This window comes from Coregonus lavaretus (genome assembly GCF_964263955.1).
Source record: "Coregonus lavaretus genome assembly, chromosome: 16".
Classification (NCBI taxonomy): domain Eukaryota; kingdom Metazoa; phylum Chordata; class Actinopteri; order Salmoniformes; family Salmonidae; genus Coregonus; species Coregonus lavaretus.
The window spans coordinates 32,312,625-32,339,098 of record NC_140003.1 but is presented as its reverse complement, the minus strand read 5'-3'; the positions used below and the strand labels follow the sequence as shown (position 1 = coordinate 32,339,098).

General features: G+C 45.5%; 1 protein-coding gene across 1 annotated transcript in view; it reads right to left on the bottom strand.

Moving 5' to 3' along the window:
• The window catches only part of LOC311143731 (zinc finger MYM-type protein 2-like), a 52,776-nt gene that overhangs the window by 4,205 nt on the left and 22,097 nt on the right, over nucleotides 1–26,474 (bottom strand). Inside the window, exons 2-18 of the mRNA XM_084179606.1 lie at nucleotides 22,323–23,222; nucleotides 21,890–22,178; nucleotides 21,637–21,799; nucleotides 12,376–12,588; nucleotides 8,172–8,328; nucleotides 7,180–7,295; nucleotides 6,834–6,959; nucleotides 6,322–6,472; nucleotides 4,825–4,997; nucleotides 4,552–4,717; nucleotides 4,434–4,468; nucleotides 4,181–4,313; nucleotides 3,943–4,064; nucleotides 3,550–3,682; nucleotides 2,983–3,114; nucleotides 599–699; nucleotides 45–228 (exon numbers count right to left, since the gene is read on the bottom strand). Coding sequence (XP_084035732.1) covers nucleotides 45–228; nucleotides 599–699; nucleotides 2,983–3,114; nucleotides 3,550–3,682; nucleotides 3,943–4,064; nucleotides 4,181–4,313; nucleotides 4,434–4,468; nucleotides 4,552–4,717; nucleotides 4,825–4,997; nucleotides 6,322–6,472; nucleotides 6,834–6,959; nucleotides 7,180–7,295; nucleotides 8,172–8,328; nucleotides 12,376–12,588; nucleotides 21,637–21,799; nucleotides 21,890–22,178; nucleotides 22,323–23,196 — 3,268 coding nt within the window. The 5' untranslated portion in view covers nucleotides 23,197–23,222. The remainder of the gene's footprint in view (nucleotides 1–44; nucleotides 229–598; nucleotides 700–2,982; nucleotides 3,115–3,549; nucleotides 3,683–3,942; nucleotides 4,065–4,180; nucleotides 4,314–4,433; nucleotides 4,469–4,551; nucleotides 4,718–4,824; nucleotides 4,998–6,321; nucleotides 6,473–6,833; nucleotides 6,960–7,179; nucleotides 7,296–8,171; nucleotides 8,329–12,375; nucleotides 12,589–21,636; nucleotides 21,800–21,889; nucleotides 22,179–22,322; nucleotides 23,223–26,474) is intronic.

Genomic DNA, 26,474 nt, shown 5'->3' with positions numbered 1-26,474 from the left:
CAAGTGCTGTACGATAATAGTTGCTGTGGGCGGAGCTTACTCACCCTGCTTGAGGCCATCTTTCCCTTTAGCGTCGCCTGATTGGTCAGCCGAGGACAGCGCCCACCGTTTCCAGGCGTTGACCCCGTAGCGAGACCTCAGGGGTAGCGAGCGGCCCTCCGTGGGGCCATCTGTCATAGGGGGAGAGGGGGAAGAGGGGTCTCCCGCTACAGCTCGCCTCTTGTGTCCCTGAAACAAACACACAGCTCCTATGATTGGAAATGTATCGGTAGAAGCCTTCGTGTGGGAGATCTTATCCACTCCACCATCTTAGATGTTTATCTTCATAAGAACATCATTCATGGTTTATTATTTCATGTCCTCGTATGAAAAATACCAATCACAGAGTTTTAGTTTATTTCTATTTTTACAGGGACAGTGCACATTAATCAACATTTCAGTAAAAGTGCCGGTTTTAGCCAGCCGGCTCATTTTCAACTGCAGTCCCTGGGCAGGTTGTGAACAGCAATAGAGTTCTAATCGTCGGACACACTTCTGCTTCCAACCGGAGCTATATGAAAGGTTAGCTAGATGAAAGGGGTCAGGGTGGGTAGAGTACCTGTCTCCTGGCTCTGGGTACCTCCTCCTTCTCCTCAGCCAGGAGAGGGGGTAGGGTGATCCCCATATCCACATACAGGCCCTTCAGCGCAGGAACAGGGTCTGGGGCGACAACAGGACACACAGACACAGGTAAGGGATGAGCCAAGTCAAAGCCCACCAGACTGAGTTGGACAAAGGTAGGCAGAGCTAAAGTGAGCCGGACTGAGCTGAACTTATCTGGACCGAACTGTGCTGTGCCAAAGCGAGCCAGACAGATGGAGAGGGAGGTGAATGAGTGAATTAGCAACTGCCCTTATCCGTAAGGGTGGGGGTGAATTGAATCCTCAAACAGCTGTTGTTACATAACTAGCTTCTCTCTAATGAACAAGTAGTCCAGTGCTGCTGGTCACTGGCTCAGTTAGCTAGGTTCTTAGTTGTATTATTATTGTATTCCTATATTATGTAGGTTCTTTATTGTATTATTAGTGTATTCATGTATTAGCTAGGTATGGTAATGTAATTCTACACCTGGCCTTCTGAATGCACTTCTGATTATAAATACACCAAAATAAATCCCTTAGTCCGATAGGAGTGAGGAGTATGACAAGCAGGCAGTCCAGAAATAACCCCTGAGGAATTTTAATCCGAATGACTATATTGTTCCATAATATATAAAAACACACCCATGTGACCTGGTGATATTTTGTAGCACCTCTCCACTGTACTGAGAGACAGAGAGCAGTCAAATAAAATATTTACCGGTCAAAAGTTTTAGAACACCTACTCATTCAAGTTTTTTTGTTTTTGTTGTTGCTATTTTCTACATTGTAGAATAATAGTGAAGACATCAAAACTATGAAACAACACATATGGAATCATATAACCAAAAAAGTGTTAAAACAAATTTGAGATTCTTCAAATAGCCACCCTTTGCCTTGATGACAGCTTTGCACACTCTTGGCATTCTCTCAACCAGCTTCACCTGGAATGCTTTTCCAACAGTCTTGAAGTAGTTCCCACATATGCTGAGCACTTGTTGGCTGCTTTTCCTTCACTCTGCGGTCCGACTCATCCCAAACCATCTCAATTTGGTTGAGGTTAGGGGATTGTGGAGGCCAGGTCATCTGATGCAGCACTCCATAACTCTCCTTCTTTGTAAAATAGCCCTTACACAGCCTGGAGGTCTGTTGGGTCATTGTCCTGTTGAAAAACAAATTAAAGTCCCACTAAGCGCAACAAGATGGGATGGCGTATCGCTGCAGAATGCTGTGTTAGCCATGCTGGTTAAGTGTGCTTTGAATTCTAAATAAATCACAGACAGTGTCACCAGCAAAGCACCCCCACACCATCACACCTCCTCCTCCATGCTTTACGGTGGGAACTACACATGCGGAGATCATCCGTTCACCCACACTGTGTCTCACAAAGACACAGCGGCTGGAACCAAAAATCTCAAATTTGGAATCCAGACCAAAGGACACATTTCCACCGGTCTAATGTCCATTGCTTGTGTTTCTTGGCCCAAGCAAGTCTCTTCTTCTTATTGGTGTCCTTTAGTAGTGGTTTCTTTGCTGCAATTCAACCATGAAGGCCTGATTCACACAGTCTCCTCTGAACAGTTGATGTTGAGATGTGTCTGTTACTTGAACTCCGTGAAGCATTTATTTGGGTTGCAATTTCTGAGGCTGGTAACTCTAATGAACTTATCCTCTGCAGCAGAGGTAACTCTGGGTCTTCCATTCCTGTGGCGGTCCTCATGAGAGCCAGTTTCATCACAGCGCTTGATGGTTTTTGCGACTGCACTTGAAGAAACCTTCAAAGTTCTTGACATTTTCCGGGTTGACTGACCTTCATGTCTTAAAAGTAATGATGGACTGTCGTTTCTCTTTGATTATTTGAGATGTTCTTGCCATAATATGGACTTGGTCTTTTACCAAATAGGGCTATCTTCTGTATACCACCACTACCTTGTCACAACACAACTGATTGGCTCAAACGCATTAAGAAGGAAATAAATTCCACAAATTAACTTTTAAGAAGGCACATCTGTTAATTGAAATGCATTCCCGGTGACTACCTCATGAAGCTGATTGAGAGAATGCCAAGAGTGTGCAAAGCTGTTATCAAGGCAAAGGGTGGCTAATTGAAGAATCTCAAATATAAAATATATATTTTTTGTTTAACACTTTTTTGGTTACTACATGATTTCATATGTGTTATTTCATACTTTTGATGTCTTCACTATTATTCTACAATGTAGAAAATAGTACAAATAAAGAAAAACCCTTGAATGAGTGGGTGTTCTAAAACTTTTGACCGGTAGTGTAATTTTCCACAATAGAGGACAGGACTAGAAAGTGTCTCACAGTGTCAGGGTGGTCAAATGTTGCTCAGTAGTCGTACCTTGAGGAAAGTCTTTCTCCAGGTCCAGATCTGGTTCATACTTCTCCTCCTCAGCCTCTGATTCAGAGCTGCTGCTACTGGAGCTGCTGGACCTGGCCTCTCCTTCTCCTCGCTCCCTCTTCACCTTCACATCTGAAACAGTCACACAACAATCAACCTTTTATCTGTGGCAGCTTGCAGTGATGTGGAAGAGAGGTGCTTCCCGTTCAGGTAGACAAAGATGCATACCGGTAGCCATGGATAAAGAAGCTCCATGGTTTGTTTCATGTCCTCATATAACAAAATACCAATCACAGAGTTTCAGGATGTGAACAGCAATAGAGTTCTAATCATCGGACACACTTAAAAGTATTTGAGTCACGCTTGATTTGGTTCAGAGTTTGCAATTTTGGAACTGGGGATGTGTAGCTCAGCTGGTAGAGCATGGTGCTTGTAACGCCAGGGTAGTCGGTTCGATTCCCGGGACCACACACATACAAAATGTATTCACGCATGATTCTAAGACGCAGAGTTTGCTAAATGGCATATATTAAGTCAGTACCTGGCTTTCTGTGTGTGTGTGTGTACCTGGCTTCTGGTCCTCTGCAATCATGTCAGCCTCATGGGGGTCAGTGGGGACTTTGGCCTTCAGCTTGTTGATGGTCTGGACAATCTGCTCTGTACCCTGCAGTGTGGTGGGCAGGAACACCGGCACTGGAACCTGAGGGATGGACAGAGACCACTGGTTGGTTAGCGACTGTTCATATGTTAAATACTTGAAAGACTAATTTGAGAGTAAATATCTGCTCCACCTTGTTATTTTCATAACAAGAGCATTATCCATGGTTGTCCTCATATTTACAAAATACCAATCACAGAGTTTCAGGATGTGAACAGCAATGGAGTTCTAATCATCGGACACACTTCTGCATACAATTATTCCGGATTTGCACTTTTGGGACTATTCCATTGGCTTCTTACCGGGATGGGTAGTGTGATGGGAATGGGTGTGATCTGGGCGTAGAGGTTCATGGGGACTGGGATGAACACGGGTACAGGGATGGGCACGGGAATGTACTCCCTCTTCACCCCGTCATCCTCATCTGGAGACAGACACACAGGTCAAAGGTCAAACCAAGGACATACTACTTCGTGGGAGATGTCATGTGCTGTACATTTCAAACTACAATTTCTCAAACAGTAATATTGTGGTGTGTACCTGTCTGTAGGAGCTTGCTCTGCATGTGTGGTTTGCAGTAGGTGGCCTTGGTCATAGTGAGAGGCTTGCAGAGTACAGCTTTATTCTTCACATCCTTTAGGATCCCTCCACCAGTGTACGGCTGACTCAACATCTAGTAGATAGGAAGGATAACAGATGATACTTGTTAAAGAAGGAGAATTATATTCTTTACCTAACAGTCAGCTGTGCTGTAACGATTATAGGGTTCAAACATGAAGTACTTTTTTCTCACCGCAATGTTGGTTGCCTCAGTTTGTATTCCAAATCCTGTCAATAGAAAACATGGTTCCGTAAGTCAAACACACAGATGCACTTGTTTTAAAAAAGACTAAATGCACAAAAATTAGTACCAAGTCTGGTGTTCTCTGGGCCCTTCTGCGTTGCCAGGTTGGGTTCGTTCTGCTGGCAGTAAAAGCGGAGGAGACAATGCTGGTCACAGAAGTGCTTCATCTCTGCTCTCCACTGCACCGACTCAGTCAGGTTCCCTTGCACCTTACAGCAGTCACAGCGTGCCGCCTGGTGGACATAATGGGAAACACACACAAATCAAATCACCTCCTGGAGGCACAATTTTGAGAAATATGATTTTTCATAGTGAGACTGATTTAGGTACGCGCTCTGACCTTGTAGTACCACTCGTGGAACTTCTTGGCGCAGGTTTCACTGCAGAAGTCCCTGGACACCCCGGCCAGCTGCCTGGTCACCCCTCTCTTACACAGCTGAGTGCAGTAGTTACAGGTGACACACTTCAGACCCAGCCGCTTGGCAAAGTCCTGCTTGAACAGCAGCTTACAACCTGAGGGGAAATAGGGACAACAACGTTTAGAGGTTACACGATGTCAAGTGACAAACTGTAGCTCAACTCATGTGTTGTGTGGGTAAAGTAGGGCTGGGCGATATGGCAAGTTTTTTCAAACTTCTGGGCGATTCATGATATATATCTACTTTTTAAAAATGTTTTCTCTAAATACGCTTTGTTGTACAATTAAAGGTCAAATATACTGCATTTCAAACAAACTAATGAATTCAGGGCCTGTGAAGTTATACCCAGGCTAAATATAAGCCTTCCACAACCATAAGACCCACTAATAATGTAATTATTTCATCAAAATAGATCAACTTGCTTTTTTGCAATAATCACTGATCTGGCTTTCAAGTCTGTCTATTAAAATGCAATTTTTTGTTACAAATTTAACCAGAACCATGCATTATGCACATTCACTAATAATGACTAACTTCTTCTAGCAGGCATTAAGCTATAGAAAAGTAACCCAGATCTCAAACAATGCCACGCGACAACCTGAGCATTCATTTTCCAGAATCAATGTTCATTGAACTCTCGTTTTAGTAGTGTCTGCTCTGCACGTAATTTGACTAGTTGAGACATAAAAACGGTATCGTTAGAAAGGTTAACTTCTCCTCTATTACAGTAAAATAATGTCTCAATGTGTTTCGGTCTCCATATGACCGATTCTGTTGGACCAAACGTCAAATGCAAATAGCGAGTTGAAACCGTTTGTCAGAGAGGAAGAAGTGATCTCTCATCTTTGTTGTTGTGAGTGGCAGAGGGAAGGGCTTGGTGTGTGGGGGAGGAGCTTGGTGTGTTTGTGTAAACTAGAGGAAGAGGCAAAGCGAGATGTTTCACTCTCGCTAAAATATTTCCAAAATAAGCCCAATGCGTTTCTATGGGCTTATTTTGGACCTAAGCTTGTCGCCTGCCTTCCCGCCTTTGGGACAACGACTGCCATTGTTAGGAAGGAAGCATGTGCATCTCGTCATTATATACAGATCTCTGGTGTAAATGGGAAGGTGCACAGCACAGAAGGAGCGAAGGAGACGAGACCAAAAAGACAACAAGCGGACATAAAATAAAACTTGATTCTTGCGATACAGGCATTTGGAATATCACGCAAAAAAAACAAAAATTAGAATGAATCGAATTCATTCTATATATCGCCCAGCCCTAGGGTAAAGTGCCCCAGCTAGTGGCAAAACATGTCAAGAACAGGGAGAAATATGGGATGAGGACAAGTATTATTCACTCTGGGTTCTCTCACTCTCCCAATCAAAACAGACTAGCTGACAAGGACACAGATTAGGGAGTGAGAGCATTGTCGGACCTTCGCTGCAGAAAGGCCTCTTGACCCCGGAAAACTTGACCGTCTCGTGGAGCGTCTTCTCCTCCTGGCAGTACTCGCAGAAGGTGACGATGCAGTGCAGCTTCTTGTAGTCCTCACAACATATCTTACTGCAGAACTGGTACACTTTATCCTGCGGGGAAAAATAGATACCCACACAATGTTGAATGCTCCTGCATATTTAATTGAGGTTTGACCACTTGATATTTATCCTGGACACAGAGGGAGAGGTGGAGCATGTACACTCACAGGCTTCAACAGAAAGGTGTACAATTAACTTTGATGCTAAATTTTTGTGTTATATTTTACATTTACATTTTAGTCATTTAGCAGACGCTCTTATCCAGAGCGACTTACAGTTGAAAAATATATATATATTTTACCTTTATTTAACTAGGCAAGTCAGTTAAGAACAAATTCTTATTTACAATGACGGCCTTAGTGAGTGCATACATTTTATATAAACCAAGTTCATGACCACAAAGTTAATTTACCTCCCACTCCAAGGTTTCAGGCTTTAGGCTGAATGCTCCTCGACAGTAATTACATTTGAGCTGGATGTTGTGGTTCATTGTAGACAGGGGAGCCTGTCCATTGGTTACTGTTTGAATGGTTGCATTCTGAAGAGAGAAATAAACATTTCCTTGAGCTGCAGGAAACTAGATAAGGTACCCAGAAAGTCAGGGAGTTTTTAATTGTTTAGTTGCAATGCATGCACTAAACATGTTCTTTCTAACTTGAAACCTAACTGTCAGTAGGCTTTTAGAATTCTTATTCAAATGTTTTTTCCTGGTTAACAAGGTGATATTTTAAATAATAAAGAAAGGAGTCAGTACATACCTGAAACTTGGTGACACACGTTGAGCTGCAGAAGTTTAGTACATTCCCCTCAAGCAGCGTGGCCTGGTACTGAGGTAACGATGTCTTGTTACAGAAGTGACACGTGGGCTCCGAGTCTGCAAAGGAACAAAAACACCCCTTGACACATAACCTTCCTACACACAGTATGATTAACTCCCGAGTGGCGCAGTGGTCTAAGGCACTGCATCGCAGTGCTAGCTGTGCCACTAGAGACCCTGGTTCGAATCCAGGCTCTGCTGTAGCCGGCCGCAACCGGGAGACCAATGGGGCAGCGCACAATTGGCCCAGCGTCGTCCAGGGTAGGGGAGGGAATGGCAGGCAGGGAGGTAGCTCAGTTGATAGAGCATGGCGTTTGCAACGCCAGGGTTGTGGGTTCGTTTCCCACGGGGGGCCAGTATGAAAAATAATAATGTATGCACTAACTGTAAGTCGCTCTGGATAAGAGCGTCAGCTAAATGACGTAAATGTAAATGTATGATCAAATGTAGGTACTGTAAGTCCCAGCACCTTCATAATTGTACTTGCTGTCCTGCACCCACACACCCATGCATATGTACACAGAAGAAAATTATACAACTTCGACTACCACATATACCACATCCCACACATCAAAGCAACCACACCATCAGTCAGTGTGAATGACGTAAGATGTGGGCTCACTGGAGAGTGAGAGTGGCAGTGCTCTAATATGTGGCAGGTAGCCTTGCTGTTAAGAGCGTTGGGCCAGCAACCGAAAAGTTGCTGGTTCGAATCCCCGAGCCGACTAGGTGAAAAATCTATCATTGTGCATTTGAGCAAGGCACAACCCTAATTGCTCCTGTAAGTCGCTCTGGATAAGAGTGTTTGCTAAATTACTAAAATGTAAATGTGTGAGACGGGGTTCAATTCAGAAAGTGAAACTATAATCCAAGTAATAAAGTGAAAATTGAGGACAGTGATGCACTGATGGTGAGGTATAAACAAATACTAACTGAGGACAGTGGTAGAGGCGCTGGCAATCTTGGTCTTGTTCATGCAGGCTGTGGAGCAGTATGGTTCCATGGTGCCGCTGGCCCCGATACAGTGAGTGACTTCACTAGACCTGACCATGGCACTACAGCCAGTACACGTCGTCATCTTAGAGTGGGGCTAGAGGAATAAGGGAATACAAATACATTGCCTTCAGAAAGTATTCATACCCCTTGACTTTTTCCACATTTTGTTGTGTTACAGCCTGAATTTAAAATTGATTAAATTGAGATTTGTTTGTCACTAGCCTACACACAATACCCCATAATGTCAAAGTGTCATATTTTGGGGGGGAATTTTTACAAATTAATTAAGAGTGAAAAGCTGAAATCTAAGTATTCAACCCCTTTGTTATGGCAATAATAAATACATTCAGGAGTAATAATTAACTTAACAAGCCACATAATAAGTTGCATGGACTCACTCTGTGTGCAATAATAGTGTTTAACATGATTTTTGAACACATACAATTATCTGTAAGGTCTCTCAGTCGAGCAGTGAATTTCAAACACAGATTCAACCACAAAGACCAGGGAGATTTTCCAATGCCTTGCAAAGAAGGGCACATATTGGTAGATGAGTAAAAAAAAAAGCTGACATTGAATATACCTTTGAGCATGGTGAAGTTATTCATTACACATTGGATGGTGTATCAATACACCCAGTCAGTATAAAGATGCAGGCGTCCTTCCTAACTCTGTTGCTGGAGAGGAAGGAAACCTCTCAGGGATTTCACCATGAGGGCAATTGTGACTTTAAAACAGTTACAGAGTTTAATGGCTGTGATAAGAGAAAACTGATGATGGATCAACAACATCGTTTGCAACAACGCACTAAAGTAATACTGCAAATAAATGTGGCAAAGCAATTCACTTTTTGTCCTGAATACAAAGTGTTATGTTTGGGGCAAATCCAATACAACACATTACTGAGTACCACTCTCCATATTTTCAAGCATAGTGGTGGCTGCATCATGTTATGGGTATGCTTGTAATTGTTAAGGACTGGAGAGTTTTTCAGGATAAAAAATAAACTAAATGGAGCTCTGCACAGGCAAAATCCTAGAGGAAAATCTGGTTTAGTCTGCTTTCCACCAGACACTGGGAGATGAATTCACCTTTCAGCAGGACAATAACCTAAAACACAATGTAAAATCTACACTGGTGTTGTTTACCACTAATACAGTGAATGTTCCTGAGTGGCCGAGTTAGAGAATTGACTCTTAAATCTACTTGAAACTATATGGCAAAACCTGAAAATGGTTGTCTAGCAATGATCAACAACCAATTTGACAGAGCTTGAAGAATTCTGAAAATAATAAATGGGCAAATGTTGCACAATCCAGGTGTGGCAAGACTCACAGCTGTAATCACTGCCAAAGGTGCTTCTACAAAGTATTGACTCAGGGGTGTGAATACTTATGTAAATGAGATATTTCTGTATTTCATCTTCAATACATTTGCGAAAAGAATATTAAACATGTTTTCACTTTGTCATTATGGGGTATTGTGTGTAGAGGGGTGAGAGAAAAATAAATATTTAATCCACTTTGTATTCAGGCTGTAACACAACAACATGTGGAATAAGTCAAGGGGTATGAATACTTTCTGAAGGCACTGTATTTGTAGACATGTGACATAACTTTATGAATAACATCCAAGACAGATACTACTGTTAACAAATATCAATGTGTCCTGTTGCCACAAGGGGACACAAAACTTGTGAATTGGGCCGTCATCGCAGTGTTAACTTTGCCACTATTTTTTTTATTTAGTCTAGTCTTAGTCATTTTCACAAAAATATACTTAAGTCATATGTTTATCATTTGAATAATGATTTAGTGTAGTTATTGTCAAACTGACTAAAACAGTGGGACATTTTAGTCAAAAGAGAGAGAAAGAGTAGCACAATCACCAGAGTGTGCAGAAAAATATTGGCAAAGTAGTATAGGTTGCACCTCCATCACTCGGTCGCGTCATTGCCATTGTTATCAACGTTCCACAGACACCACAGCCACATTGATGTCCAAAAGAAGAACGGGAGCTAATGACTGTTTCGCCCGGTGATGTAGTCGAGTCACTAAACCTTGAGTCCGAATCGAGTCCCAAGTCCCCTGTGCTCGAGTTCCAGTCACGAGTCCCTAGGCTGAAGTCATGTCTGAGTCACTGGGTCCACATTAACTCAAAATAAAAAAGTTATTTACCCAGTCAGATATAGTGTAGTGACAAGAGGAATGTAGTCAATAAATCGTTTGCTATCCCTTTTCCCTTCTGCCTGTACCACCAAATGTTTGCTTTTAGGCTACTGGTAATGTTACCAGGAAAACGCTCAGTTGAAAAACGCTCTCGAACGTTGCAGATAGAAATTCCATGAATTAGGCCGACGTTATTCCTTATTCACACATTAGAGAGGCATGTTTGTTCTACATAGCATATTTCTATCTGAACGTTTCAAAACATTCCGTCCTGCTGAACGAGCCCCAGGTCGATAGCTATAGCTAGCTAATGAGGTAACATGACTGAACAAGGTGTAGCCTAAACAAATGGTTAATGGTCCGGTCTGCAAGTAGCCTAGTTTTACGGCAGAAATCTATCTAGCATGTTGGGGGTGATGAAACAACGGAGCCCCATTCATTTTCAATGAAGGGAAGCTAAGTGGGAGGGGGGAATGAAGGGAAGCTAAGTGGGCGGGGGGAATGAAGGGAAGCTAAGTGGGCGGGGGGAATGAAGGGAAGCTAAGTGGGCGGGGGGAATGAAGGGAAGCTAAGTGGGAGGGTGGACCGTTTGGCGATGCGAGCATGGGCGAGGGAGCATGAACAGGGCGGGACCAAAGCTGGGAAAAGCTTAACTTTTGTTGCGTACTCCGCGACATTGTGCTGCTATTGAGTAATCAAAGCTCACTACTGGATTGGCTGTTGATACCTAGCATTACCTAGCCTGTTTGCTAGCACCGACATGAGAGCGGAGCTAGAGTGGCTATCCTTATAGTGGATCACTGCTGTTAAATTGGCTCACGATATGCTTTATGAATGTAAAATGCGGCCAGCTTCTTAACCAGGCAAAGGGTAGCTAACTTGAAGGCTGGTGGTGACTGGTTAGCTTAGGTGAAGCAAGAGAGTCGCCTACGCAATGTGTATTATCGGAGGCGGAGCCGGAGCGGTGCCTGTCTGCCCACACTCCAACGCTTACTTCCCCGCAGCTCACCAGCTGATGTAGGCTGTGTTTGCTGGGTGTGACGCGTCCTTCCCACTGCTGAACAGAACTGCGTTGCGCATCTGTGCTGCTAATATTAATTGTGCTTATCACTGAAAAGCTCTCAATCTCTCCAAAATGAGTAAACTGAAATGAAAAAGCATTTTTTTATTTAGTCAGTTATAGTCTTGTCAATTGCCACTTAAAAATAGGTGTTTGACAAATATTTTAGTCACTATTTTTGTTGACGAAATTAACACTGCGTCATCATCATGTTACACTCTCAGCGGGATGCGTAAGGGAACACCAGGGAAAGGCTGGTTGGTGCAGCCTGGCTTTTAACCTGCTTGTAATCCCTGATAAAGTTCTGACTGTCTGTTATGTGCTTGTAGTCCCTGACACATTCTAGCTGTTACCTGCTTGTAATCCCTGATATAGTTCTTACTGTCTGTTACCTGCTTGTAATCCCTGATACATTCTAGCTGTTACCTGCTTGTAATCCCTGATACACTTCTGACTGTCTTTTACCTGCTTGTAATCCCTGATACATTCTAGCTGTTACCTGCTTGTAATCCCTGATACACTTCTGACTGTCTGTTATGTGCTTGTAGTCCCTGACACATTCTAGCTGTTACCTGCTTGTAATCCCTGATATAGTTCTTACTGTCTGTTACCTGCTTGTAATCCCTGATACATTCTAGCTGTTACCTGCTTGTAATCCCTGATACACTTCTGACTGTCTTTTACCTGCTTGTAATCCCTGATACATTCTAGCTGTTACCTGCTTGTAATCCCTGATACACTTCTGACTGTCTGTTACCTGCTTGTAATCCCTGATACACTTATGACTGGCTGTTACCTGCATGTAATCCCGCATACAGTTCTGACTGACTGTTACCTACTTGTAATCCCTGATACTGTTCTGACTGGCTGTTACCTGTTTGTAATCCCGCATACAGTTCTGACAAGCTCTTACCTGCTTGTAATCCCGCATACAGTTCTGGCAGCAGAAGCGTTTCTGCTTGCCGTCGATGATGAGAAAGTGGTTGGCAGTGGCGCGGCTGGGCAGGTATTCACCACACTGCTCACAGCAGTTCACGATGAGCCCGTTGGCCATGCGGTAACGGTTGAAACAGGCATCGCTGCATATCTTATGGGTGACCGTCTTGAAGCTCACCTCATGGCGGATCTGTTATGAGGAAAGAAAGAATGATTTATAATAATGTGTGTGAAAATTCAATCATATTGAATGAATACACTGGCAAGGGGTGAGATCGGTGTGAGATTCTAGCTGGTGGCTGGCTGATGTTGTTGTGGTTGTTTATAAACGTTCCATTGTCAGATGGGAACCACCCTCCATTTTGATGCCAACTGTTTTCCATGCAGTAACCATGGACACCAGGCTCAAGGCCTGGACAGACACAGTGGATGAGAAACTGTGCCGTCGGCAGCCATGTTGGAGGGAGAGCGAGTGGAATGCGTCTCATATACTCAGTCCCAAATCGACCCCTACCCACTTCTGTTGATCTAAGACAGGGATGGCCCCCCTTTTTTAGGCCGGCGGATCAATTTCCCCCCTACAAAAAAAGAAAAAAAAAGTGTATTTTCAATTTTTAGGAACTCAGTCAGTGTCTCAACTTAACGTTGAGAGTTAGAATAGTAGAATACACAAGGTGCAATTTCGACATTCGGTTGTGCATCAGTAGTTTTTCTTAGGGGTGTGCCGAGTACCCAGACAAAACGAGTATCGTAAAAAGGTATCGTAACGGATATGGAGAATTTTCCGAATACGATTATGACACTAGTATTTATTTATTTATTTATCCTTGATCAGAAAAAAATATTTTCAGCTGCCAGCACGCATCTCTCTTCCACTCAAACAGTGTGAAGCGCTGTGTACTGTAACCCACTATTGGCTAGTTCATCTGTCTGTAAAGATACGGGAGGGGTATCGGTTGAGAAACAACATTTCACTTAGGGGCAGGCCTGGAATTTCGTGATTTTAGGGGCAAGGCCATTTGGCCTTCAAGAGGTGTCCAATCTGCCAGGGCACCAAGGCCATCTGCTAGGGCACCAAGGCCATTAACCAAAATAGCAACATGTAAAGTGTTGGTCGCATGTTTCATGAGCTGAAATAAAAGATCCCAGAAATGTTCCATGCGCTTTAAAAGCTATTTTTTTCTAAAATGTGGTGCACAAATATGTTTACATCCCTGTTAGTGAGCATTTCTCCTTTGCCAAGATAATCCATCCACCTGACAGGTTTGGCATATCAAGAAGCTGATTAAACTGAATGCTCATTACACAGGTGCACCTTGTGCAGGGGACAATAAAAGGCCACTAAAATGTTTTGTCACACAACACGTCACAGATCTCAAGTTTTGAGGGAGCGTGCAATTGGCATGCTGCAGGAATGTCCACCAGAGCTGTTGGCAGAGAATTGAATGTTAATTTCTCAACCATAAGCCGCCACCAACTTTTTTTTTAGAGGATTTGGCAGTACGTCCAACCGGCCTCATAAATGCTGACCACATGTAACCAGACCAGAACCTCCACATCCGGCTTCTTCACCTGCGGGATCGTCTGAGACCAGCCACCCGGACAGCTGATGAAACTGTGGGTTTGCACAACTGATTAATTTCTGCACAAACTGTCGGAAACCGTCTCAGGGAAGCTCATCTGCATGCTCGTCGTCCTCACCAGGGTCTTGACCTGACTGCAGTTCGGCGTCGTAACCGACTTCAGTGGGCAAATGCTCACCTTCAAAAGGGCACTGCACATGCGAGCGGTTTTATTTGACAGATGAAAATATCCATTCGAAATTTAGAAATAGGGGAGATCTAATATGCAACAACTAGCATTGGTTGCTAATATGACTAGGATTGTGCCTTTGGCTACTGGACAATGAAAGGAAATTGATATAAAATAATTGCCTCCAAGGATGTGGTCTGATTTTGGTTAGGCTACTTTGAAGCACGGTAAGACATGCCTCATAATATGTATTATAACATTCAGGTTTCAAACAATTACAGTGGGGGAAAAAATAATTTAGTCAGCCACCAATTGTGCAAGTTCTCCCACTTAAAAAGATGAGAGAGGCCTGTAATTTTCATCATAGGTACACGTCAACTATGACAGACAAATTGAGATTTTTTTTTCCAGAAAATCACATTGTAGGATTTTTAATGAATTTATTTGCAAATTATGGTGGAAAATAAGTATTTGGTGACCTACAAACAAGCAAGATTTCTGGCTCTCACAGACCTGTAACTTCTTCTTTAAGAGGCTCCTCTGTCCTCCACTCGTTACCTGTATTAATGGCACCTGTTTGAACTTGTTATCAGTATAAAAAGACACCTGTCCACAACCTCAAACAGTCACACTCCAAACTCCACTATGGCCAAGACCAAAGAGCTGTCAAAGGACACCAGAAACAAAATTGTAGACCTGCACCAGGCTGGGAAGACTGAATCTGCAATAGGTAAGCAGCTTGGTTTGAAGAAATCAACTGTGGGAGCAATTATTAGGAAATGGAAGACATACAAGACCACTGATAATCTCCCTCGATCTGGGGCTCCACGCAAGATCTCACCCCGTGGGGTCAAAATGATCACAAGAACGGTGAGCAAAAATTCCAGAACCACACGGGGGGACCTAGTGAATGACCTGCAGAGAGCTGGGACCAAAGTAACAAAGCCTACCATCAGTAACACACTACGCCGCCAGGGACTCAAATCCTGTAGTGCCAGACATGTCCCCCTGCTTAAGCCAGTACATGTTAGGGAGTGTGGAGCACGGGTGAGGTCGTCGGGTCGTCGGGTAAGCTTGGCTTTATACATAGTTTGGGCTTTGTCGAGTAAGGCTTAAACTATGTATTTAGATTGTAGTTAGGTATTGTAGTTAGGTATTGTAGGTAGTTATCGTGGGTTGTTGTATGTAATTATTGTAGGTTAGTATTGTATTCGGCTGAGCCCGGTGAAGCACGAAGCTAGCTGGCTAACCCACTACCTAGCGGGTAGCTACTGGCAACTATTAGCAACGGTATAGTTGTTTCACGCCTGAGAGTGCCTGTAATTACGCCAGCTGGCTGCCTACAATAATTACATACAATAATTGCCTACCATTCAGCTGTTTTCTAACCTCATTGTCTGAACTGTTAACGTTAGGTAGTAAGTGGCTACTGTGCTTGAACTTTAGCTAGCTTGTTGCTACCTGGATAGCAACTAGTAAACAATAGCTGGAACGACCTAGCGAACAGACGCGAACAGGCTGAGTCAATTCAGTGGCTAGCTTTGCACTTGGCTAGCTAACAGTAGCTGCTAGGGGTAAGTCATAACCTACATTTGTTTTATTTTTACATATTGGTAGCTAGAGTCGTTCAAGGAATTCGGGACATGGGTGACTAGTTAACGTTAGTTTGGCTCTCTCTGTGTGTTCGTGCCGTGAAAGGAGGGGTTTCTTCTTTGTCTGAAAGCAATGGCTAGCTAGTATGCTAACTATTCTAGCTAACTAACTGGCTGAATAAGTTGACGACGGAGTCGCTCAAGCTGTCGGGACTAACCCACAACGTTAGACACGGACACGAACGATCTGCTTGGCGTGTTGACACACTGGTGGTTTGTTGTGGCCGAGTATTGGTGCTAAACCGTGTTGTTGGAGTCCGGCATGCTAGCTGGCTGTGGCGTCTTATGACTAGGTGCCCTGGACAATTTTCACAGAAGAATACTGTACCTAGTTAGCTAGCTGAATAAACTAAGTTAGTCTATTCCTAGAAAACATTGAACCGCTGTAGTTTACAACAATTATAGTTTCTGAGGTGGAAGTTGGGAGAGCTATATTTGGGTGTTGTGGTGAGGGAGGCCCAGCTCTCTCCTTTCCCAGATGTTTAGTTCATTTCATTCCGATCTCCTTTGCATTATTGTAGCCATTTTCTGCAGCCTGTCAACTATGCCTCTGTCGATCCCTGTTCTCTCCTCTCCGCACAGGCTATACAAACGCCTCACACCACGTGGCTGCTACCTCTCTAACCTGGTGGTCCCTGCACGCACCACCCACGTGGAGTTCCAGGTCTCGGGCAGCCTCTGGAACTGCCGTTCTGCTGCCAACAAGGCAGAGTTCATCTCAGCCTATGCTACCCTCCAGTCCCTCGACTTCTTGGCGCTGACGGAAACATGGATTACCACTGAAAACACTGCTACTCCTACTGCTCTCTCCTCGTCTGACCATGTGTTCTCGCATACCCCGAGAGCATCTGGTCAGCGGGGTGGTGGCACAGGAATCCTCATCTCTCCCAAATGGACATTCTCTATTTTTCCCCTGACCCATCTGTCTATCTCCTCATTTGAATTCCATGCTGTCACAGTCACTAGCCCATTTAAGCTTAATATCCTTGTCATCTATCGCCCTCCAGGTTCCCTTGGAGAGTTCATCAATGAGCTTGATGCCTTGATAAGTTCCTTTCCTGAGGATGGCTCACCCCACAGAGTTCTGGGGGACGTCAACCTCCCTACGTCTACCTTTGACTCATTTCTCTCTGCCTCCTTCTTTCCACTCCTCTCCTCTTTTGACCTCACCCTCTCACCATCCCCCCCTACTCACAAGGCAGGCAATACGCTTGACCTCATCTTTACTAGATGCTGTTCTTCTACTAATCTCACTGCAACTCCCCTCCATGTCTCCGACCACTACTTTGTATCCTTTTCTCTCTCGCTCTCCTCCAACACTACTCACTCTGCCCCTACTCAGATGGTAATGCACCGTCGCAACCATCGCTCTCTCTCCCGCTACTCTCTCCTCTTCCATCCTATCATCTCTTCCCTCTGCTAAATCCTTCTCCCTCCAATCTCCTGATTCTGCCTCCTCAACCCTCCTCTCCTCCCTTTCTGCATCCTTTGACTCTCTATGTACCCTATCCTCCCGGCAGGCTCGGTCCTCCCCTCCAGCTCCGTGGCTTGATGACTCATTGCGAGCTCACAGAACAGGGCTCCGGGCAGCCGAGCGGAAATGGAGGAAAACTAGACTCCCTGCGGACCTGTCATCTTTTCACTCCCTCCTCTCTACATTTTCTTCATCTGTTTCTGCTGCTAAGGCCACTTTCTACCACTCTAAATTCCAAGCATCTGCCTCTAACCCTAGGAAGCTCTTTGCCACCTTCTCCTCCCTGCTGAATCCTCCTCCCCCCTCCTCCCTCTCTGTGGATGACTTCATCAACCATTTTGAAAAGAAGGTTGACAACATCCGATCCTCGTTTGTTAAGTCAAATGACACTGCTGGTCCTGCTCACACTGCCCTACCCTATGCTTTGACTTCTTTCTCCCCTCTCTCTCCAGATAAAATCTTGCGACTTGTGACGGCCGGCCGCCCAACAACCTGCCCGCTTGACCCTATCCCCTCCTCTCTTCTCCAGACCATCTCCGGTGACCTTCTCCCTTACCTCACCTCGCTGATCAACTCATCCTTGACCGCTGGATATGTCCCTTCCGTCTTCAAGAGAGCGAGAGTTGCACCCCTTCTCAAAAAACCAACACTCGATCCCTCTGATGTCAACAACTACAGACCAGTATCCCTTCTTTCTTTTCTCTCAAACTATTGAGCGTGCCGTCTTTAGCCAACTCTCTTGCTATCTCTCTCAGAATGACCTTCTTGATCCAAACCAGTCAGGTTTAAAGACTGGTCAACTGAGACTGCTCTTCTCTGTGTCACGGAGGCTCTCCGCACTGCTAAAGCTAACTCTCTCTCCTCTGCTCTTGTCCTTCTAGACCTATCTGCTGCCTTTGATACTGTGAACCATCAGATCCTCCTCTCCACCCTCTCCGAGCTGGGCATCTCCGGCGCGGCTCACTCTTGGATTGCGTCCTACCTGACCGGTCGCTCCTACCAAGTGGCGTGGCGAGAAGCTGTCTCCGCACCACGTGCTCTCACCACTGGTGTCCCCCAGGGCTCAGTTCTAGGCCCTCTCCTATTCTCGCTATACACCAAGTTACTTGGCCCTGTCATATCCTCACATGGCCTCTCCTATCATTGCTACGCAGACGACACACAACTAATCTTCTCCTTTCCCCCTTCTGATAACCAGGTGGTGAATCGCATCTCTGCATGTCTGGCAGACATATCAGTATGGATGACGGATCACCACCTCAAGCTGAACCTTGGCAAGACGGAGCTGCTCTTCCTCCCGGAGAAGGACTGCCCGTTCCATGATCTCGCCATCACGGTTGACAACTCCGTTGTGTCCTCCTCCCAGAGTGCGAAGAGCCTTGGCGTGACCCTGGACAACACCCTGTCGTTCTCCGCTAACATCAAGGCGGTGACCCAATCCTGTAGGTTCATGCTCTACAACATTCGGAGAGTACGACCCTGCCTTACACAGGAAGCGGCACAGGTCCTAATCCAGGCACTTGTCATCTCCCGTCTGGATTACTGCAACTCGCTGTTGGCTGGGCTCCCTGCCTGTGCCATTGAACCCCTACAACTCATCCAGAATGCCGCAGCCCGTCTGGTGTTCAACCTTCCCAAGTTCTTTCACGTCACCCCGCTCCTCCGCACACTACACTGGCTTCCAGTTGAAGCTCGCATCTGCTACAAGACCATGGTGCTTGCCTACGGAGCTGTGAGGGGAACGGCACCTCCGTACCTTCAGGCTCTGATCAGTCCCTACACCCAAACGAGGGCATTGCGTTCATCCACCTCTGGCCTGCTGGCTCCCCTATCTCTGCTGAAGCACAGTTCCCGCTCAGCCCAGTCAAAACTGTTCGCTGCTCTGGCACCCCAATGGTTATCCCACTGGCTATAAGGTGAATGCACCAATTTGTAAGTCGCTCTGGATAAGAGTGTCTGCTAAATGACGTAAATGTAAATGTAATGTCCAGGCCCATCTGAAGTTTGCTAGAGTGCATTTGGATGATCCAGAAGAGGATTGGGAGAATGTCATATGGTCAGATGAAACCAAAATAGAACTTTTTGGTAAAAACTCAACTCGTCGTGTTTGGAGGACAAAGAATGCTGAGTTGCATCCAAAGAACACCATACCTACTGTGAAGCATGGGGGTGGAAACATCATGCTTTGGGGCTGTTTTTCTGCAAAGGGACCAGGACGACTGATCCGTGTAAAGGAAAGAATGAATGGGGCCATGTATCGTGAGATTTTGTGAAAACCTCCTTCCATCAGCAAGGGCATTGAAGATGAAACGTGGCTGGGTCTTTCAGCATGACAATGATCCCAAACACACCGCCCGGGCAACGAAGGAGTGGCTTCGTAAGAAGCATTTCAAGGTCCTGGAGTGGCCTAGCCAGTCTCCAGATCTCAACCCCATAGAAAATCTTTGGAGGGAGTTGAAAGTCCGTGTTGCCCAGCGACAGCCCCAAAACATCACTGCTCTAGAGGAGATCTGCATGGAGGAATGGGCCAAAATACCAGCAACATTGTGTGAAAACCTTGTGAAGACTTACAGAAAACGTTTGACCTGTGTCATTGCCAACAATGGGTATATAACAAAGTATTGAGAAACTTTTGTTATTGACCAAATACTTATTTTCCACCATAATTTGCAAATAAATTCATTAAAAATCCTACAATGTGATTTTCTGGATTTTTTTTTCTCATTTTGTCTGTCATTGTTGACGTGTACCTATGATGAAAATTACAGGCCTCTCTCATCTTTTTAAGTGGGAGAACTTGCACAATTGGTGGCTGACTAAATACTTTTTTCCCCCACTGTAAGTATACGTTTTCTAAATCCATTCAGCCTCCAGCTCATTGCAAAGTGGTGTGTGACACCTTATATTTGACATTTTTGTCATTTAGCAGACGCTCTTATCCAGAGCGACTTACAAATTGGTGCATTCACCTTATGATAGCCAGTGGGACAACCACTTTACAATATATATAATTGTATATATGTTTAGGCTACACCATATTCTGTTGCCTATTGCCGCGTTCACGTGCTAGTCGGAACTAGGAAACTGACATTTCCGACTTGCTAACTGGTTGTAGTTCTACACGTGCCGCGTTCAACCAGTTAGAAAGTACAACATTTCCGAGTTCCGACTAGCACGTGAACGCGGCGTATGCATTTACTGTTTGAGATGCTGTAGCAGGAGCTCTAGCGCTGTCTGACAGATTTTCTGCTCAAGGGCTCTGTATCAGTATGCTAAACGCGTGTGATAAATAAGTTACATAATTAATATACTGTATACTGCCAATTTAATTCCACTAAATTATGCAAATTAACCTATAGACCGATAAGCATGACCAGTCAAATGTATTGGTATATCTATTGGTATTTCCATCAATGAATAGGCTAAAAAGCATTATTTCGCAATGGGATTTTTTCTTGTTCTCCCGGACAATTTGTCGGCGCCAAGTTTATTTATTGGCTTTCAATTCTTATTTTTTTCCGTTAGCTATCCCTGCCGCGAGCCACTGCAGCCCCTAATAATGAGTTCAGATTTTTTGTGGCCCCCGCCCCCATCAAATTTGCCCATCCCTAATCTAAGTAATCACGGTTGAATTACCGGCCGGGGGACCCCATTCATTTTGTTAGTCAGTCTCACTCAGATATCATATTCTCTTCACGTCTCCTGAGTGGCGCAGTGGTCTAAGGCACCGCATCGCAGTACTAACTGTGCCACTAGAGATCCTGGTTCGAATCCAGGCTCTGTCGCAGCCGGCCGCGACCGGGAGACTCATGGGCGGCGCACAATTGGCCCAGCGTCGTCCAGGGTAGGGGAGGGAATGGCCGGCAGGGATGTAGCTCAGTTGATAGAGCATGGCGTTTGCAACGCCAGGGTTGTGGGTTCGATTCCCACGGGGGCCAGTATAAAAAATACAAAAAATAAAAATTGTATTCACTAACTGTAAGTCGCTCTGGATAAGAGCGTCTGCTAAATGACTAAAATGTAAATGTAAATGTATATTAAAACCTGCAAACATTTCTCTCCACCCTATGGAAAACTTTGTAGAATTGCAGGAAATTAGCTGTAAAACAGCACATTTTTCTCTACCCCCCATGGCAAAATGTGTAGAATTGCACAAAATTAACTCTAAAACGTAAAAAATGTATCTCCGCTGTCAAGAGGGGGGCTGCCCAAATGTTTTGCTCGCAATGTGGTGGAGTGGTACGCACATGTGGGTAAACAGACCCGCGAGCAACTGCGGCCCCTGATGATAAATTCAGATTTTTTGTGGCCCCCACCCCCATCAAAGTTGCCCATCCCTGGTGTAATGTGTTGCACTGACCTCAGTGAGCTTGCCGCAGACAGTGCACTTGGTTTTGAGGGAGGACTTGGGTGGGTTCTGTTTGTTCTCGTAGGCTCCCAGACAGCCTGTACTGCAGAACTCCTGGAACGACTCACTGGAGTCCACCTGGGCCACGATTGTGCCCTTCATTGTAGTGATGTCCCTGGAAGACACACGTTAACACACACAGACATTAGAAATAAAGTAGCAAATTAGATATATCAACACACACACACACAGCGACACTTCTTACTTTTTGCACATGGTGCAGCTCTTCTTGGGGGTGGGTTTGTGTGAGAAGGCAGAGAGGCAGGTGGTGGAACAGAACAGGTGTGTGGATCCTTTCCGCTGGTAGGCCGTCTGTCCTTTCTTCAGAGGCTTCTTACAATTGGCACAGGTCACCTTGACAGTGCGAGGGGAGTTCTGGGAGCCCGAGGGGGAGGGGCCAGGTGGTTTGGGCAGAGAGGCGGTTGGCGACGGAGAGTCCACCCCCGTCTGTTTCTGGTTCCGTGGGAACGAGGCCGACTGGGAGATCCACAAATCTGTGGAGAGAAAAAACACGTACAAACAAACTTTAGCAGACCTGAAGAAACAACGTAACAGGTGCAATGTGAAAAGAAGCTGTAAACCAGCATAGAATGGTTCAGCACAATAGTGTTAAAACCATATGAGTTTGTGTTTACTACCAGGCCTCTGGTGGGTCCCTGTGTCTCCGTTCTGTACAGGCTGGCTAGTGGTGGAGGTGTTGCTGACCCGGCCAGGGTTGAAAGTGGGCGGGGGCCTGGTGGTGCTGATAGAGCTCCGGGCCTCAGGGTTCAGACTGAAGGTGCTGCTGATCTGCAAGCCCTTCTCCGCTACACCCGACCCCACGACCCCCACCCCACCTTGCAGCGACGTCACACTGGTGATCATCAGGTTCATGTCCCTCTCTGCCACTGGCTCTGCTGCTGTAGCTGCCGTGGCTAAGGCAGAGGGCCCCAGCGTTGTGACGTTGCCGATCTTTATCTCCGAGTCCGGCTCCGTGCTGCTCAGAATACCTCCGCTGTACGAAGAGGAGGGGCCTCCGGCTGTGGCCAGTGAGGAAGAGCCTCTGTGCCCGGGATCCTCCTCATCGTCAATGACAATGGGCTCTGTGGATGGTGCTGATGAAGTGGCGGGTGGACTGGGTTTTTTGAAGGGAGCTGTTGCTGCTGTGGCGGTTGTCGTGTTTACTATTGCCATGGTTTCTATTTCTGAGGGGTGGGGCTCAGTGCAGTCTGTGAGGGTGTAAGATGCGGGTGCGCCAGCTTGGGAAGGGGGAGTAGCAGAGGGGGTGGGGGGCTGTTTCCCTGAGGGAGGTGGGGCCTCTTCCACCAGCACCACATCATCATCATTGTCATTGTTCTCCGGAACCCTGGAGGATTCCTCTGTTACCGTGGTGACGGGAGCCTGGGTTCCCGTGGGGTGTGTGGTTTTCTCTGAGGAGGGAGTGATGTCTGTGTCCATGGGTTCCTCTTCTGTGGCTGGGGTTGTGCTCCCCTCCACTACCCCAGGCTTGGGCTCCAATTCCCCATCCATCATTTAGGCTGCTACCACCTGTCCTGCACCTACACAAACACAGCACAGGTTATTAGGAGTGACCTACCATAAGCCTAGTCCATGGTAAACATGTTGAGTGCAGGTATCCCAGGTACAAGCTGTGTGTATGTGAAGAAATAGGAACACAGCCAACCTCTGTTTAGGCTACCTGGTTGATTACAAAATAATCATTAATGAGCTCAGGTAAAGCCCAGTTAAGAGACTGTGATTTCTTTCCAGACACACAATACCACTGACTGTCCAAGGGACCCACTGTCCTGCAAGAATACCAACCTCTATACATGTTCCCTCTTATCCTTTCCCTCTTCCCTTGTCCCTTCACCCCTTTTAGTCTCCATCTACTCCTTCTGTCCAGGTTCTCCTCTCCTCATTCAAACCTCTAACCCCCCCTACAAACAGTTAAGCTACAGGACTGTTTTGCTAGCACAGACTGGAATATGTTCCGGGATTCTTCAGATAGCATTGAGGAGTACACCACATCAGTCACTGGCTTCATCAATAAGTGCATCGATGACGTTGTCCCCACAGTGACCGTACGTACATACAATGGGGACATTTTTTATTTCGTCAGCCACCAATTGTGCAAGTTCTCCCACTTAAAAAGATGAGAGAGGCCTGTAATACACGTCAACTATGACAGACAAATTGAGAAAAAAAAATCCAGAAAATCACATTGTAGGATTTTTAATGAATTTATTTGCAAATTATGGTGGAAAATAAGTATTTGGTCAATAACAAAAGTTTCTCAATACTTTGTTATATACTCTTTGTTGGCAATGACACAGGTCAAACGTTTTCTGTAAGTCTTCACAAGGTTTTCACACACTGTTGCTGGTATTTTGGCCCATTCCTCCATGCAGATCTCCTCTAGAGCAGTGATGTTTTGGGGCTGTTGCTGGGCAACACGGACTTTCAACTCCCTCCAAAGATTTTCTATGGGGTTGAGATCTGGAGACTGGCTAGGCCACTCCAGGACCTTGAAATGCTTCTTACGAAGCCACTCCTTCATTGCCCGGGCGGTGTGTTTGGGATCATTGTCATGCTGAAAGACCCAGCCACGTTTCATCTTCAATGCCCTCGCTGATGGAAGGAGGTTTTCACTCAAAATCTCACGATACATGGCCCTATTCATTCTTTCCTTTACACGGATCAGTCGTCCTGGTCCCTTTGCAGAAAAACAGCCCCAAAGCATGATGTTTCCACCCCCATGCTTCACAGTAGGTATGGTGTTCTTTGGATGCAACTCAGCATTCTTTGTCCTCCAAACACGACGAGTTGAGTTTTTACCAAAAAGTTCTATTTTGGTTTCATCTGACCATATGACATTCTCCCAATCCTCTTCTGGATCATCCAAATGCACTCTAGCAAACTTCAGACGGGCCTGGACATGTACTGGCTTAAGCAGGGGGACACGTCTGGCACTGCAGGATTTGAGTCCCTGGCGGCGTAGTGTGTTACTGATGGTAGGCTTTGTTACTTTGGTCCCAGCTCTCTGCAGGTCATTCACTAGGTCCCCCCGTGTGGTTCTGGGATTTTTGCTCACCGTTCTTGTGATCATTTTGACCCCACAGGGTGAGATCTTGCGTGGAGCCCCAGATCGAGGGAGATTATCAGTGGTCTTGTATGTCTTCCATTTCCTAATAATTGCTCCCACAGTTGATTTCTTCAAACCAAGCTGCTTACCTATTGCAGATTCACTCTTCCCAGCCTGGTGCAGGTCTACAATTTTGTTTCTGGTGTCCTTTGACAGCTCTTTGATCTTGGCCATAGTGGAGTTTGGAGTGTGACTGTTTGAGGTTGTGGACAGGTGTCTTTTATACTGATAACAAGTTCAAACAGGTGCCATTAATACAGGTAACGAGTGGAGCACAGAGGAGCCTCTTAAAGAAGAAGTTACAGGTCTGTGAGAGCCAGAAATCTTGCTTGTTTGTAGGTGACCAAATACTTATTTTCCACCATAATTTGCAAATAAATTCATTAAAAATCCTACAATGTGATTTTCTGGAAAAGAAATTCTCAATTTGTCTGTCATAGTTGACGTGTACCTATGATGAAAATTACAGGCCTCTCTCATCTTTTTAAGTGGGAGAACTTGCACAATTGGTGGCTGACTAAATACTTTTTTTCCCCACTGTACCCCAACCAGAAGCCATAGATTACAGGCAACATCCGCACTGAGCTAAAGGGTAGAGCCGCCGCTTTCAAGGAGCGGGACTCTAACCCGGAAGCTTATAAGAAATCCCGCTATGCCCTCCGACGAACCATCAAACAGGCAAAGAGTCAATACAGGACTAAGATTGAATTGTACTACACCGGCTCTGACGCTCGTCGGATGTGGCAGGGCTTGAAAACTATTACAGACTGCAAAGGGAAGCACAGCCGCGAACTGCCCAGTGACACAAGCCTACCAGACGAGCTAAATCACTTCTATGCTCGCTTCGAGGCAAGCAACACTGAAGCATGCATGAGAGCATCAGCTGTTCCGGATGACTATGTGATCACGCTCTCCGTAGCCGATGTGAGGAAGACTTTTAAGCAGGTCAACATTCACAAGGCCGCAGGGCCAGACGGATTACCAGGACGTGTACTCCGAGCATGTGCTGACCAACTACAAGTGTCTTCACTGATATTTTCAACATGTCCCTGACTGAGTCTGTAATACCAACATGTTTCAAGCACGACAAAACCTATTCCCCCTCAGGAGACTGAAAAGATTTGGCATGGGTCCTCAGATCCTCAAAAAGTTATACAGCTGCACCATCGAGAGCATCCTGATTGGTTTCATCACCGCCTGGTATGGCAACTGCTCGGCCTCCGACCGCAAGGCACTACAGAGGGTAGTGCGTACGGTCCAGTACATCACTGGGGCCAAGCTTCCTGCCATCCAGGACCTCTATACCAGGCGGTGTCAGAGGAAGGCCCTAAAAATTGTCAAAGACTTAAGCCACTCTAGTCATAGACTGTTCTCTCTGCTACCGCACGGCAAGCGGTACCGGAGCGCCAAGTCTAGGTCCAAAAGGCTTCTCAACAGCTTCTACCCCCAAGCCATAAGACTCCTGAACAGCTAATCATGGCTACCCGGACTATTTGCACTGCCCCCCCACCCCACCTCATCCCCTTCTTTTACACTGCTGCTACTCTGTTTATTATTTATGCATAGTCACTTTAACTCTACCCACATGTACATATGACCTCAATTACCTCGACTAACCGGTGCCCCCGCACATTGACTCTGTACCGGTACCTCCCTACTGTTCTTT